Source organism: Chinchilla lanigera, unplaced genomic scaffold (assembly GCF_000276665.1).
Source record: "Chinchilla lanigera isolate Chin_1 unplaced genomic scaffold, ChiLan1.0 scaffold00032, whole genome shotgun sequence".
Taxonomy (NCBI): Eukaryota; Metazoa; Chordata; class Mammalia; order Rodentia; family Chinchillidae; genus Chinchilla; species Chinchilla lanigera.
The window spans coordinates 15,855,897-15,871,050 of record NW_004955433.1 but is presented as its reverse complement, the minus strand read 5'-3'; the positions used below and the strand labels follow the sequence as shown (position 1 = coordinate 15,871,050).

General features: G+C 40.0%; 1 protein-coding gene across 1 annotated transcript in view; it reads right to left on the bottom strand.

Moving 5' to 3' along the window:
• Window positions 1-6,108: 6,108 nt before the first annotated feature.
• Gins3 (GINS complex subunit 3 (Psf3 homolog)) overlaps window positions 6,109-15,154 on the bottom strand; it is a 21,918-nt gene continuing 12,872 nt past the window's right edge. Inside the window, exons 2-3 of the mRNA XM_005388439.2 lie at window positions 9,509-9,742; window positions 6,109-7,604 (exon numbers count right to left, since the gene is read on the bottom strand). Of these exons, the coding sequence (XP_005388496.1) occupies window positions 7,374-7,604; window positions 9,509-9,742 (465 nt within the window). The 3' untranslated portion in view covers window positions 6,109-7,373. The remainder of the gene's footprint in view (window positions 7,605-9,508; window positions 9,743-15,154) is intronic.

Here is a 15,154-nt window from a genome sequence, read left to right as displayed (position 1 = left end):
CATGGCTAGAAACAAAACCGTATGTAGCAAGGGGCAGTAGCCTACATGCAGCACATTATTTTAATAGAGTTCAAAACGAACCAAAATAATATATTCATTAGACATAAATATCAAGGGGACATTAATATAAGACCCAGAGTAGTGGCTTCTCTGAGGGTAGAGAGTGGTAGGAAAGCAATGATAATGTTCTATAACCTAAATGAGTGGAAGTTCTCAGCTGTTCATTGTATTATAATGCTTTGTAGCTACATAAATTCTTTTGCATGTACCAAATATAAAAATAATTACTGTACTTTTAACATCCTGTACTAGTTAATCCAGGCCTCTTCAGCTCTAAATTATTTCTGAGCTATTGTGCGGCACCTACCACTTAAGGAAGATTTTATAAACCTTCTATAGTCCCCATAATTAGTTTCTCTATGTATTAGTTCTCTGACTTCACAGCAGAAGATTTATAAACCTTTGCAGCATTAATGACCATTGTGGGGGCCTGAAGACAAAATCTCTTGCCTGTGAGACTTGCTGTACAGTGTGGGTCCTGACAGACCTTGCCACAACCACAAGGCGACATAGATGTGGGCTTCCTGAGCTGTAATTAAGCAAAGTGACACTCATCTCCACTTAACTCAGCTAAACACTTTGTTCTTTATAAGGACATGTACAATAATCTGAGACACATGGTTTTTCTATAGTTTATTTGATGCAGCAGAAAAGCTTTTTAAAATCACAGTGCTCTATGGAAATAACTATCTTCCAAAGAAATGGTTTTCAATTTTTATTGATTTCTTTTTTTAAAAAGCCTTAAAAATTAGAGAACTTGATTTTCACAGCTGGACATACATCAACATGACGTAGCACGTTATATGGTTCCCTCCCCCTCTAAAATTCTTTGGAATGACCTAGAAACTAAATCAGCCAGGTCCCCTGAAATGTTGACCAAGGTCTGGCTTAAAACCTGAGAAAATATTGAATGGACTGTTTGATTATTTGAAAGAAACACATTATTTAATATTTATGTGGAATCTTGGATTAAGAAAAAACAGTGAACATGAAGTGCTAAATTAGAAAATGACAGTGTCTTTTGAAACACTATAGAAAATGTTCTGCTCCTGAGCAAAGAGATAGCCAAGTGCCAACTCTCTTGGTCCCATTAAGATAAGTCCTAAAAATAGAAGTTCCATTTAATCCAGTTATACCTCTCCTGGGTATATTCCTGAAAGAGTTAAAGTCATCATATAATAGTGATACATGCATATCTATGTCTACAGCAGCACAATTCAAAATAGCCAAGCTCTGGAAATGTCCTAAATGCCCATCAACAGACAGATAAAGAGAATGTGATATATATACATACACACACATTTACATTTATATACATTTACATATATATACATACATTTTAATTCACCTATAAAGAACAGCTGGAAAAAGGTGTTGGTGGGCCAGAGATGTACCTCAGTGTCACAAGCACCTGCCTGGCAAGCGCAAGGTCCTGAGTTCAATTCCCGGTACCAAACCAAAAGAAAAAGGTGTTGGCAGGAAAATGGATGGATCTTAAGCCCATCATGTTAAGTGAAATAAGTCAGACACAGAAAGTTACACATTGCGTGGATATAAGATGTAAATAAAGAGTAAAATAAATGACAGTGAACAGTAAGCAGGGAGGCAGACTTGTTGGAGATGGGTAAGAGGTGGGAGGGACCGGTTATATACCATGCATGTGTACCAATGCCACAGAACACATGTAAACATTATGTGTCACAAGGTTGCCCTCTCAGAAAACCACTGTTATTTTCAGTGGCTCCAGTGACTCTGGCAATGTAGCTTTGAAGACTGGTTTTTGTCTCCAGTCCTTCTGAAGCCTCAAAACAAATCCCCACTTCACTTTTCCTTCAACAAATCACGCCATCCTTTTCTCATCCTTTGCTGCATTTGAACTTACTTTCCTTAGCTACTCATTTGCTTTTTTGTATCCAAAGAAAAGAAAATGTCCCCATGGAAGAGTTCCAGTTGTACAAAGCAGACAGGCAAGTCATGTGGCAATCAAAGAAATCTCTCAAGGGTAAAGAGGGATCAGAAAGTACCACGAAGGTTGGAAACTTTTTTTTTGTAATTAGCCATCAGTGGGAGTTTGCAAGATGAGCTGGTTCTGTGCTCCTTTATGGATTCTGAAACACAGACGGTTCCCAGGCACTATTTTCAGAGCTGTGCTGACACTTGTTAATAATGTTGGTGTATAAAGTCGTGCTCATTTTAAACTAATTTAGATACAAAGAAAATTAGCTAGAGGCTGCCAGAAAAGAAAAGGAGACAATCAAGTCTCTGCTATCAGAGAGAATGCTGTAAGTTTCAGGTAGAGTCAGAGAGGATCCTTTTCTGTCAGCTCCAAATACTAAGGAAAAAGTGAAAAATTCAAGTGGAAAGCTTGTATTCTCTCCCTTCTGATGACCTCACCTGCAACTTGCTCCTGCACAAGCTTGAATAAGCTTAGTTGATCCCTGGTACCCCAACCTCACTGCAATGAAGCCTCTATAGTCAGCTGAGTTTTGAAATATAGTGGAGATCTCGACACTATTTGGCTTTAAAAAATGACTGCCCCAAAGTGCTACGTGGGGTTTAAATTGGGTTCTGAAACAAAAAAGGTCATTACTGAAAAATCTGGTGAAGTCTGCATAAAGCCTGTGGGTTTGTTAATATTAGCTTTGATAAATGTACCATGATCATGAAAGATGTAAGGGAAAGCTGGGTAAAAGATACATGGGAACTCTCTGATCCATCTTTACAACTGTTCCATAAATCTAAAATGACTTCCAAATAATTACTCTAATGAAATGATGGATGTGACTAGTGGATGTGACTCTGATCTTGGAAAAGCAGGCATGGAAGAGAGACCTCTGCTCTGGGGTATCCCATCTACACCTCTCTCTCTGGACCACAAGGCAGGTACCAGGACAGTGCAACCAAGAAGGGGACGCATCTGTCCTACAGTAAGGCTGCCGGGCAAGGAGACTGTGTCTGGTTGCTGCCTCCTTTGATGAAATAGGCAGAAAAGCAGAACCCTAGAAAAATGCACGAAATAAACTCAAACTAAAGCAGGTTGGGCCCATTATTAGCATTTGTTCTCTCAGTGAAGGGTGACTACAATTTCCCCAGACTTTCCCTTGATTCACTATACATTTTATTCACTATTAATAATGGAAGATTTACTGCTGCTATCAACAGTCAACAGTAGATTTCCAAATTTTAGATACCTTTCTTTAGGTTTAAGGCATTTAAGTGTCTTTAGAAAATTATTTCTACATGCATTCAAAATTTTAAGTTTACAAAATAAGGAATGTTGAAATTTTGGTTCTTAGAATACGTCTTACTGTGAAGTGTACATACTACATTTTGCCCCACAAAGTTCTTAAAGTGTAATTTTTTTTTAACACAAAAATATCTGCTTTCAGAAAAACACATACAGTCTCTACACAATTAATTTCGTTTGCCAAGGTCAGTCTTGGCACAATTACACACCACTATTTCATGCATAAATATAAAAAGCTCTCTACACAATTAATTTCGTTTGCCAAGGTCAGTCTTGGCACAATTACACACCACTATTTCATGCATAAATACAAAAAGCTCTCTTGAAAGATGGCAGAAGGAAAGAATCAGAATGAGAATTTCTTTTTCAGTGCTGAAGATCAAACCCAGGGTCTCAGCATGCTTGGGTAACACTCTACCACTAAGCCACACCCCCAGCCCTGGAAGTGACTTCATCAGACCTTGAATCAGTTGCTCAGTACTTCTGCATTCCAGTTAAACTACTTCAGATACAAATTCCAAGAATTTCTCTGGTCCAATGGGGCTGAAAGCTTAGTAAGAAACTCTGTAAGGTTTCAGAACTCTCTTAGGGAGAAGGCAATTATTTTATTTTTGTGAAGCTGAAGATCAAACTCTGGGGTGCTGTATTACTGAGCTATAACCCCAGCCCTTTCTATCTATCTATCTATCTATCTATCTATCTATCTATCTATCTATCTCCCTAATTTATAGACAGGGCCTTGCTCGGTTCCCCAGGTGGGACTTGAAACTTGCAATCCTCCTTCCTCAGCCTCCCTCAATGCTGGGATTACAAGTATGCACCACTATTCCTGGCTTGGAATTTTTATTTAAAATAAGAAAGATTACTTCTATATAAAAGCAATAAAAAACTGATTATCCAGTCACTGGGGTAAAAGCAGACTTTTAAACAAATAATCCTGGGATGACTGGGTAGCCTTTTTCTCTCATATATGAGGGTTTTCAGCATAGAATGAACAGAATTTGATTTCTGAACAAAACCCCTCTGGTTGCTCTGGTGAGAAGAGTTTTAAGGAGTAGAAAGTAAATGCAGGAGGCAAGTAGGAGGTAGAAACAATCCAGAAAAGAAATGTTTGGAGCCTAGGCCCAGGTGACAATATTACCGTGGTCAGATTTCTTTTTTTTTAGGTTTTTTGAGGTAGGGTTTCATTATGTAGTCCAGACTGGCCTGGAATTTGTGATTCTCCTGCCTCAGCTTCCTGAGTGCTGGGATTACAGGTGTGTACCACCATGCTCAACTTCTCAGATTCTTCAGATGAGTCAAAGGTAGGTCCAAAACATATGAGGAGAAAGAGAGGGAAGTTCAGAGAGGACATTAAGGGTTTTGTGCTGAGCAACAAGGAAAGATGGAGTTGTCATCAGTGAAGACGGTAAGGTACCAGGGGTAAGCTGGAGTAAGAATGGAGCTCACCGAAGTGCAAACAGCAAGCAGCTGGCCGGATGCAAGTCTGAGGCCGGATGGAGAGCTGAGTTAAGTTTCTCAGAGAGCTCCAATCCTGATCCAGATCCGAACTTGGGAGTCATAAGCATATGGAGATCCAAAGGGTATGGGGCACATGCCTAGAACCCAGGTACTGGACTCAGACAGGAGGGTCATAAATTCAAGGTTAGCCAGGCAACTTGGCAAGGCCCTGACTCAAAAACAAAATAAAAAAGGGCTGAGGACGTAGCTCAGGGGTAGAGTGCTTGTCTAGTATGGCTGGGGCTATGAATTCAATTAGTAGCATCACATCAAAAAAGATGAAGAAGGATGCAAGGACTAACCCTGGAGCTGCTCAAAGTTTAGAGGTCAGGCAGAGCAGGAGGAACTCACAGGAAGAGCGAGCCTTGTCCCACTTCCTGCAGCCCAGACTGTCCCTGGGAAAAACCTGCATGCAGTGAGGTCTTCTGCCTGCAGTTACGTAGAAATAGAGTCCTTAGGAGGAAAAGGTACACATTCACTCAATGGATTTTAGCAGCAAGTTGGTATCCGAGTCAATCTGTTGACCTCTTTTTGAAAAATACCTGTTTGAAAAGATCAAACAGTAATCTGAAAACACTGACTTGGGGAGGGTTACGCACGTGGGGACAGTCTGACAAGCTTGAAGGCAGACATGTAACTGAAAGTAGTTTCTGAAGCTACATGCATTCAAAATTTCAAATGGAGTAAATTCTATACGTGCACACCCTCACATTTCTTGACATATAGGCCCTGAAGAAAAAAAAAATTTTTTTTGAGAAGAAAAAAAAAAAAAAAAAAAAAAGGCAGCAGCCTTGGACTATCTTTAAATACAAAAGTATCTGTGAAAATAAAGACGCCAGAAGTTAAATAATAAACTTTTCTTACTCTAACAAGGATTCCTGGGGTCTTAGCTATACATAACACTGCAACAATAACAGAAGTCTCATTTTCCTAGGACACAGCACATGCCAACAAAGAATGCATCTCATATTTATTTTTTGTTTTGTTTTGTGTCTTTTTTGAGACAGGGTCTTGCTATGCAGTTCAGGCTGGCCTTGAGCTCACTTTGTAGCCCAGGCTGGTCTCAAACTCGCAAGGATCCTCCTGCCTCAGCCTCCTGAGTGCTGGGATTATAGGCGTGTGACACCATGCCCGGCTTGCATCTCATATTTATGTGTAGTGTACAAACAAAAGAGCAGCTGCTAAAACATGGGTTTATGTGGGCATTACTGTCAAATATGATCAAAGACAAAGTTCTCTGATGGCTTTGCTGAACATCTGCAGTACTAAAGTTACAAAAATAGCACTGGTACAGAATGCACTCATAGGCAAAGCTGATCATTTATTTAGTACTAAAATCAAATTATAAAAACAATTTCATGTTAAAATAGGCATTTTCAAAAGCATTTCTGCCATTCTACGTTTATATCAAGACACCTGTATAATTTGGAAACCCAAATGCTTCCATAATTTCCAACAACAGCACTAATTTTTGTCAGCTGTGAGGTGTTGGGAAGGGGAGCAATGGTCTGGAGAAAACTGCCCATTGGACAGTCTAGTAGGTCCCCAGGAGTGTAGTTTCTTACTCAGCCTGAGTTTCCTCCTCGCTCTTCTCAGAAGACTTTTGTGCTTCTTACATAGATTTCCATTAAATGGTCGGGGTTGTCTATGCAATAATATCCCAGAATATCCTAAACAAAAAATATATATGTAACCAAGCCTTTCAGCTACTTAACATTTGCCATGTTAAGTTTCTCACACAGGGCTCCAATCCTGATTTTCAGATGTAGCAAAGGCTGGTTAACACCCTTAATAACTACTTTGCAATTCCAAATGAGTCCCTGACAGTTTTCCTGGAGCAGAATGGAATAAGTGTGTGGATGCGCTAAAGATTGCAGAGACAAACACAAGCTCAATTTAACCACCTCTCCTCCAGGCTGACTGCAGTGATGTGACTCTGGTTCACAAAGCCCTGATCTTAGAGTACAAAAGTAATATCTTCTCTTTTCTGCCATGCCATTCATTTGCCTCTCCTTCTTTTTGGGGACTGTTTTTGGAAATTAGGGTAATTCTCCACAGGTGAACAGCAGGAGAGCTTTTTAAGTCAGGCAAGCACCAGGACGTGCTAGTCTTTGTTTGAGCATGAGGAAGATGAGGCAAAAACCTCAACAGAACATTCTGTGAACAGGCAAAGGTGACCCAATTTATACCTGTCCTCTGCAGCTAGTGACACTGGACATGTGAGGCTGTCTAAACTCCCAGACACAAGAACACCAACTTCAACTCAACTGTGAATGTGTATGTCATTGGACCTTAGTTAGGACAGACTCTGATTTCTCTTTAGCTGCGCATTCTGAGGTCAAAAGGCCTGGGCTGTGGGTTAGCAGGGTGGGACAGTCCTGGAAGATTAGAGGACCAGGGGCTTCGGGACATCCCATCCCAACAAGATGGTCTCAACTCCTGAGACTGCTGCAGGTTATAACCTACGAAGTGTGACACAATTTGGTCCTGAACAAGGTCAAGAAGGTCTTAGTAAGGACACATGAGGCATCAGCCCACCCGGGGCAATTCTGTGTTCTTCTGACCTTCAGTCTTCCATGTCAGTGAATTTTCTCTTCTTATAATTCTGAACGAGGCTGGAAGCTGTGATTTGGGAAGCCTGTCCCTTTTCCCAACACTGAAAGCCATTCAGTCCTTTTTGCCCAGTTTGAAATAAGCCCCTCTCCATATCGTCCAGCCTGGCTACCAGGGCTGAAGTGTCTTCGTTGTAAGCGTTCTGAGAGGAGTCCATGATGCGGCGAAAACGTCCAATAAATGTCTGAAGAAGGGAGTAAGTAAAGTCAGGGTTGATCTCACGTCCCATAAAGCCAGATCCATTTTTATCTTGGAATATTTAAATGGCATGAAAGAATTTTGTTCTCAGTACTCAGGAGGAGGACTGAGTGCCCTCTATCACTGAAAATGGCCAAGCCTCAGGTACCTTGACTGGGAAAGGGTCTGTTACGGACTCTAATGGTTGTTATGTAAAGCACTCAGCAGTGGCTTGCATGTAATAAGCTCACTGAAAAGCATTACCATTACTGTCAAACACAAAGGCAATAATAACGCACTGCATTCCCAGGGTAACAGCTTCAACCAGAACAGATTCCTGATTTAACTGAATGCAGTTTCTATTTATCTCAGTTTGAGAGCAGGATGGAGATACATGAGATCTCCAGGTGCCATTTTACCCTGGGCTCTGAGCACAAACCACAAGCCCCTGCTTCTGTTTCTTCCACTCTCATGAGAAAGTCACTTTATTATAAACAACTCTAAAGTACTTGAAAGCAAAGAAAGAAAAAGGAAACGTACAGCTCAATAAAAAACTAAGACTCTAATTGAAGAACACAGTCTGGGACATTGTAAGACAAGTGGATTTTCCTCATTTTTACCTTTCTGTGCCAAAGAGCTTCATAAAAGTTGGGTTCAAGCTTATAACCTATGTCTATAGACTATCCACGTATTGATTTTCTTTTTCTGGATGGACAGCAACGTTTTTCTTTACTACCTACATTAAAAGCAGCACTAGTACGTGGTGACCCAAAGAATGCTTAAGCCTAAAGGAAGATGTCCATTTAGCACTGGGTTATTTTGAAACAAATAATGTAGAAGTAAAGCCTTTCAGCTGTTTATGTCCAAAGAGGCAGAAAGGGTGGTTTCTTCTAATATTAACAGAATAAAAAATAATTGTAAAGAGTTAAAATAAACACTGAAAGATAATTATAGCTATTGCTTATTAAATGTATTAAATCAAATTATGGTTTTACAACTCAATGATTTTGGTGCTATTATTATCTGCACATTACATGTGAAGAACTCATGCCTAGAGAGGCACGGTAGATCAACCAAATCAAACAACTAGTTCATGGCAGAGCCACGTCTTAACCCTAGAAGAAGGGAACAAAGAATCAAGTAATTCAAGTATTTCTGATAGGAACCCTTAGAACAGTCCTATGATCAGCAGGGACTTTGAATCTAAGTGCCTGTAACCTGTAATCCACCATCACCTTTTTTCTCTTTTCCTGGATTTCCTGATGATTCCAATTTTTAGCAAGCAAATATGAGGAGCAGCAGCAAGTTGTATTTTTAAACAAATCACAGTTAGATAAAGGAGTGCTATTGTACAGTAAGGTGACTGCAGATAACAATAATAAACTGTATGTTTCAAAAAGCTATTCTGAAAATTTTAGCCATAAATAATAAATGAGATAGTTATGTTTAACTTGATTTAAACATTACACAATGTATATGTACTAAAATATCACATGGTACTCATTAATATATATGTTTATTTTTAGGTATCAGTTAAAAATAAATGTAATTAAGCCGGGCGTGGTGGTACATGCCTGTAATCCCAGCACTTGGGAGGCTGAGGCAGGAGGATCGTTGCGAGTTTGAGGCCAGCCTGAGCTACAAAGTGAGCTCAAAGGCCAGCCTGAACTTTATAGCGAGACGCTGTCTCAAAAAAACAAAAAAACAAAACAAACAAAAAATAAATGTAATTAAAAACAGAAATATTTTTAATTGGCAGACACATTATAATTATAGGCTGACCTGGAATAATAATGAACTCAGTTTATAACTGTACGTTTCCCTGAGTAAAAGTGGCATCTGATGGCTGACACAGCTGCATCCAGAGACAAATGCAGGACCGAGGGTTTTTACACCAATTACAGTACTTACTTGCAGCAGAGACTGGGATATATCTGCATTCTCTGGACTGTCAAAATGGAGGAGCTGGGAGCCAAACCCGTAGAAATGGGGTCCCATTTTGTGTAGGTCCACCACATTGGCATCTGCACTGAATACAGTCCTCCAACCCTGTTGGTAGATCTTGGGAAGTTCCACGGAAAGGATGCGCCGCTTCTTGTCAAAAAGTCCTTTTGCCAGCCACAAAGGGAGTTCAAGCTTTGAGCCCTGCACCAGACACGAATGTAGATTCAACAAACAGACAAATACTCAGTAAATGCATGTGACAAAAGGAAACACATCTAAGCTGATCAATACTTTCTCTTCCTTTTGGGGGAATGACTCTCAACTCGGAAGACCTGTTGTGACCTGAAGAAATGAACTATGTGACCTGAAAGTTTTATTTCCTTATATTTATTAAATTTGCTTTTTAACTGACATATAAAATATATAAAAGCCTTTATTCTAGCTTTAAGAAATATACATTATTACCATTATCTAGAGTTACCCAGAACTTCTTATTCCTACCTAACTCTTACACCAAGCTCTCCCTCCCCACCCTCCCCCATCTCCAGCCTCTGTAACCGCCATTTTGTTCTCAATTCTGTGATCAACGCTGGCTGAAGTTTTAGCTCATGATGGGGTGGAGAGAGATGGTTTATAGAAGAAGGGCAGACAACAAAAATATCACATGGGGGAAGTTTTATAACACCAATAAAAAATTGTCTATTGGAGACACTTCAGAGGTATAATAAACAATCTGACTTTTTTGAATGGTCAATATCTATTCTACATAAATACTTGCTGAGTGCTAACCATGTACTAAGCACTTCTGTAGGTTCTGAGGAGACAGAAAACAGGATCAGCCTGAGCTTAAACAGCAACCCTGTGCCACTGCACACAACTTTAGAAAAGATAGAAAAGGTAAATGTCTCTGTATTTCATAAAATTGGAAAACAAGATGAGGGGCTCACAATGGACCAGAACTTAAGAGAAATCTCCAAAAAATATCAAAGGCAATCATAACTGGACTACAGAAAGCAGCACAAGCATAACCATCTCACAAGGGAGAACTGCGCAAATGGTGGGAGTGGCTTTGCAGGAGTGGATGGTGTAGGAGGAGCTTCTGACAAACCTCAGAGCTGGAGAGAAAACACTGAGTTCAAGGGTTACCAAAGCAGCCAGGACTTTAGGGGCCAAGATTTCAAAAAGAAGGGGAAGGAGTAATCCCAATTATGGGAACCAAATACCCGAGTAATTAGGCACCAATTTTATTTTATTTTATTCTATTTTTTTGTCTTTTTGAGACAGGGTCTCGCTATGGAGTTCAGACTGGCCTTGAGCTCACTTTGTAGCTCAGGCTGTTCTCAAACTCACAACGATCCTCCTGCCTCAGCCTCCCTAGGAACCAATTTTAAAATAACTGTAAAAACTCAAACTGAAGACCTGGAACTATAGCTCAGTAGTAGAGTGTTTGCCTACATGTGCCAGGGCTTGGGTTTAATACCCAACACCACAAAAAAAACCCATAACAATAGTTAAATCTAAGAAGTCAACGATTCTGGCAAGCCATATTTGACATAGATGAAGGGCATCATAAGTTGGAAAAAGGTCAGTAGAAAATATCTACACTAAAGCATGGAGTAAAATACGAAGAACATAATAAGAGACATAACAGAATATAACAGGGGGGGAGTCTAATATACACATAATTTAAATTCCAGAGAGAAAGGGAGGACAGATTAAGGTAAAAGAAATATCTAAGAAGACAATGGCCATGAACTAAAATGACATCAAAGCATAGATTCAAAGAACAAGTAGCATAAATACAAGTGAAACCACAACTATGCACATCTCACTCAGGTTGCTGAAAACCAAAGCTATAAAAGCAGCTATGGGGTAGAGGGAAGAATATGCTGCTTTTAAAGGACAGTTAAGAGAGTTATAGCTGAATTCTCAACAGAAACCATAGAATAAAAAAAAAAAGAGAAAGAAATGAAGTGACAGTTTAAAAAAAGAGCTAAAAGAAGCAACTGCCAATGTAAACTGTAATGCAAAATAACTGCTAATGTAATGCCAAATACCATTTAAAAGCAAAAGTGAGCCAGGCATAGTGGCACATAGTCAGGAAGCTGAGGCAGGATTGCTATGAGTTAGAGGCCAGCGTGGGCTACATAGTAAGTTCAAGGCCAGTCTCAAAAAAAAAAAACCAAAACCACAAGAAAAACGACACAAAATCAGGTGAACTTTCCAATAATGATGCCCTCCCCCACGAGAACCTGTCTCTCATAAAGGATCTCCACCTCTTTCCAGAAAAGGAGGAAAGAAGTACCGGGTGCAGAGCCCCAGTTCCTACCTCGTGGATGAGGAATACCCACATTTCCCCACGGTCGTTAGCCATGCACAGATAGTAGTTTTATGTGTTGGCTGTTCCACTGTCCTCTGCCAATCTACAGGAGGAAAAGCAAGGTTTACTGAAGGAGGCAGCACTAACAATCAAGATGGGTGGAAATCTATCCCAATAAACATATTTAGATTAAACAGAGGAAGGAGAGGTGAAATAAAGGCATTTTCAAAGAGAGAGTGGTCTTAGCTGGTATCTGGAAACTTGGATTTTGGGAGGATTCCCACCAGTCCCGTAAGTGAAGAAAGCTTCTTACTGTGCCTGAACTGTAGAAACAATGTGATATATGCGAACACTTGCTTTTATGTTCTGGGCAGAGAGTAATTTCCCTATATAACCTGGGGCACCAAGTCTTTAACAAGCTTCTCTGCTAGACTCCAGGCTTATGCTATGTGCTTGGTCTTCTTCAGACTGCATCTGAAATATCCTTTCCCTTTTCTGATTCTGCTTTGCATCCTGTTGCTGTAATAAATCCTAACCATGAGTCCCACGATATGCTAAGTCCTGTGGGTCCTCTTAGTGAATCATCAAAGTGGGGGTGGTCTCGGGGACGCCTGTCAGAGACAGAAATTGAGAATTTATCACCAGAAGGCCCTGAGTAAGGAAATCCTGAAGAGAAAATGAAAATGATTCCAGAAAGAAATATGGAAATGCAGGAAGAAAAAAGGGTAATGAAAAGAGTAAATAAGTGGGCAAACAGAATAACAGTAATGTTTTATAGAGTTTTAATGTCAAATCAGACTATATGAAAATAACGCAGAAAGAGAATAGGACTAAAGTGTTATATGATGCTGATATTGTCTGTGAAGTAGTAATTTGGATAACATTCTTATTAATAAAAAACATGTGATAGCTGATGTAGTTGCTAAATTAATAGAAGAATATATAACTAAGTGAATAAAGAGGTAAATAATAGAAGAATATATAACTAAGTAAATGAAAATGTAAATAGATAATAAACTTGATAAATCCAAAAGGAGTCAAGAAAGGAAAGAAAAGGGAAGCTGAAACAGATTCAGGTAAACAAACGGAAACAGATTCAGGGAAACAAAGAAAATAAATATAAGTATATGAATAATTCAATGTAACTGCATTAAATGCATGGATTAAAAATTGTCCACCTGAAAAACAAAACCCAACTATATGCTTAAATATAAAAATATAGAAACATTAAAAATAGGATAGAAAAATTGTCAGGCAAACACTAGTCAAAAGGAAGAAGCATCACCAGACACAAAGAGGGACATTTGACACTAAGATGGTCATTATATCCACAAGGAAAATATAAATGTGTTACTACAGTGACAGAAGTAAAAGGAGAAACAGACAAATCTATAATCATAGTGGAAGACTTTAAGTAGAAAATAGCCAAAAAAAAAAAAAAAAAAAAGAATCAGTAAGAACACAGAAAATCTCAACAAAAACAAACATGACCTGACTTACATATATTTACATACTTTATTGCACACCATGGCCCCACAAAATGCATCTTTCCAAGTGCATACAGAATGATTAAACTGATCTTATATGGAGGCATAAAGTAGGTCTTACCAACTTTTAAAAAACTGAAATCATTCACTGTTTTCTGGACACAGTAAGATTAAACTAGAATCAAGAAAATATATAAACAGTAAGATTAAACTAGAATCAAGAAAAAATATAAACAGCAAAGTCCCAACATGTGTGGAATGAAGCACTAGTCTTCTAAATGACAACCCATGCATAAAAGGAAAAATTACAAGGGAAATAAGAAAATATTGAGCTCACTAACAAATACAATAAGTCAAAACTTGCAAAATGCAACTAAAGCTGTACTTAGAGTGTATGTATAAAGGAAGGTTAAAAACTACAAACTTGGCCAGGCGTAGTGCCGCACACCTGTAATCCCAGCACCCTAGAGGCTGAGGCAGGAGGATCATTGCAAGTTTGAGGCCAGCCTGGGCTACAAAGTGAGCTCAAGATCAGCCTGAACTGCATAGCGAGACCCTGTCTCAAAAAGACAAAAAAACCCCCACAAACTATAAGCTTGATATCCACCTTAAAGATGTGAAGTAGGAAACACAACAGAGTTAAGTCCGAAGAATGTAGAATCAATCAACTAATTAAGAACCTAATGACCTAGAAAATAAAGATACAAAAGAGAAGATGGACAGAATACTGTTAGTTCTTTCAGGAAACCAATAAAATTGACAAACTCTTAGCAAAACTAATGAAGAGCAGAATTTATCAATGTCAAGAATAAAAACCAGGATACTAGTCTAATACTATATGAAAAAGATCATAAAGGGATATTTTGAACAACATTATACTAATACATTTGAAAAATTCTAAAAAATGGTCAACTTCCTAGAAGACACAAATGCTTGTATATTTAAGAGTGAAATTAAATGGCATAAAAATTTTTCTGTACACTTTTGTAAAAGGGAGCGGGACCAAAGGATGAAGGAAGAGTGGAGGGAGAAGGGAGGAGAAAGAATTAAGCTACGTTGGGCGGGGGATATAGCTCAGCGGCATAAGAGCAAGGTCCTGAGTTCGACTCCCGGTACCAAAAAAAAAGAATTAAGCTGTGTTACACGCATGCACCAGCTCTCCACGATGAACGTAATCGTTATGTACTGCAATTAGGTACTATTAAAAATAAAAAGAAATAAAATCTAAAAAGAAAATAAAACCTTCCTATGCGGAATTATTCCAGATAATCCAAGATGCACAGCATGACTTCCTGCTCCTCCAGGGAGCACGAAGAGGCATAAAAAAGGGTGACTTCAGAGCGGAGAAACTGACACAAACACTGCCTCAGCCAGTTAATCAAGGGGCGAACCCAGCGCTACGGTCCTGGATCAAACTTGTATTTGAAGCCACGGGGCCCTGGGTTCGAGTCCCATTCAGCGTTCACCGTGCGGCGCTGGCCGAGGTGCCCGAGCTGTCCGGCGGGTTTCCGGTGCCTGCTCACCGGGTTGTGGGAGGGCTCGCGGGTAGGTCAGGAAGGCGTGCGCCCGCACGCACCCGCGCTGGCGGTGATGTCGCCGGCGCGGACACCGCAAGTCGCGTGGCCCGCCCTGACACCACGGGCGCGGACGGAACGCGGAGCACCCGATCCCGAAGCCCTCGGCCGCGCCCGCTCCCGCCCCTACACGCGAAGGGGGACGCGGTGGCGAACAGCGGGGTCAGCCAGGAAACCTCCGTCGGGGGGGGCCCGCTGGGGTCGCAGGCTGCGGGACGCCGCCCCCGCCCCC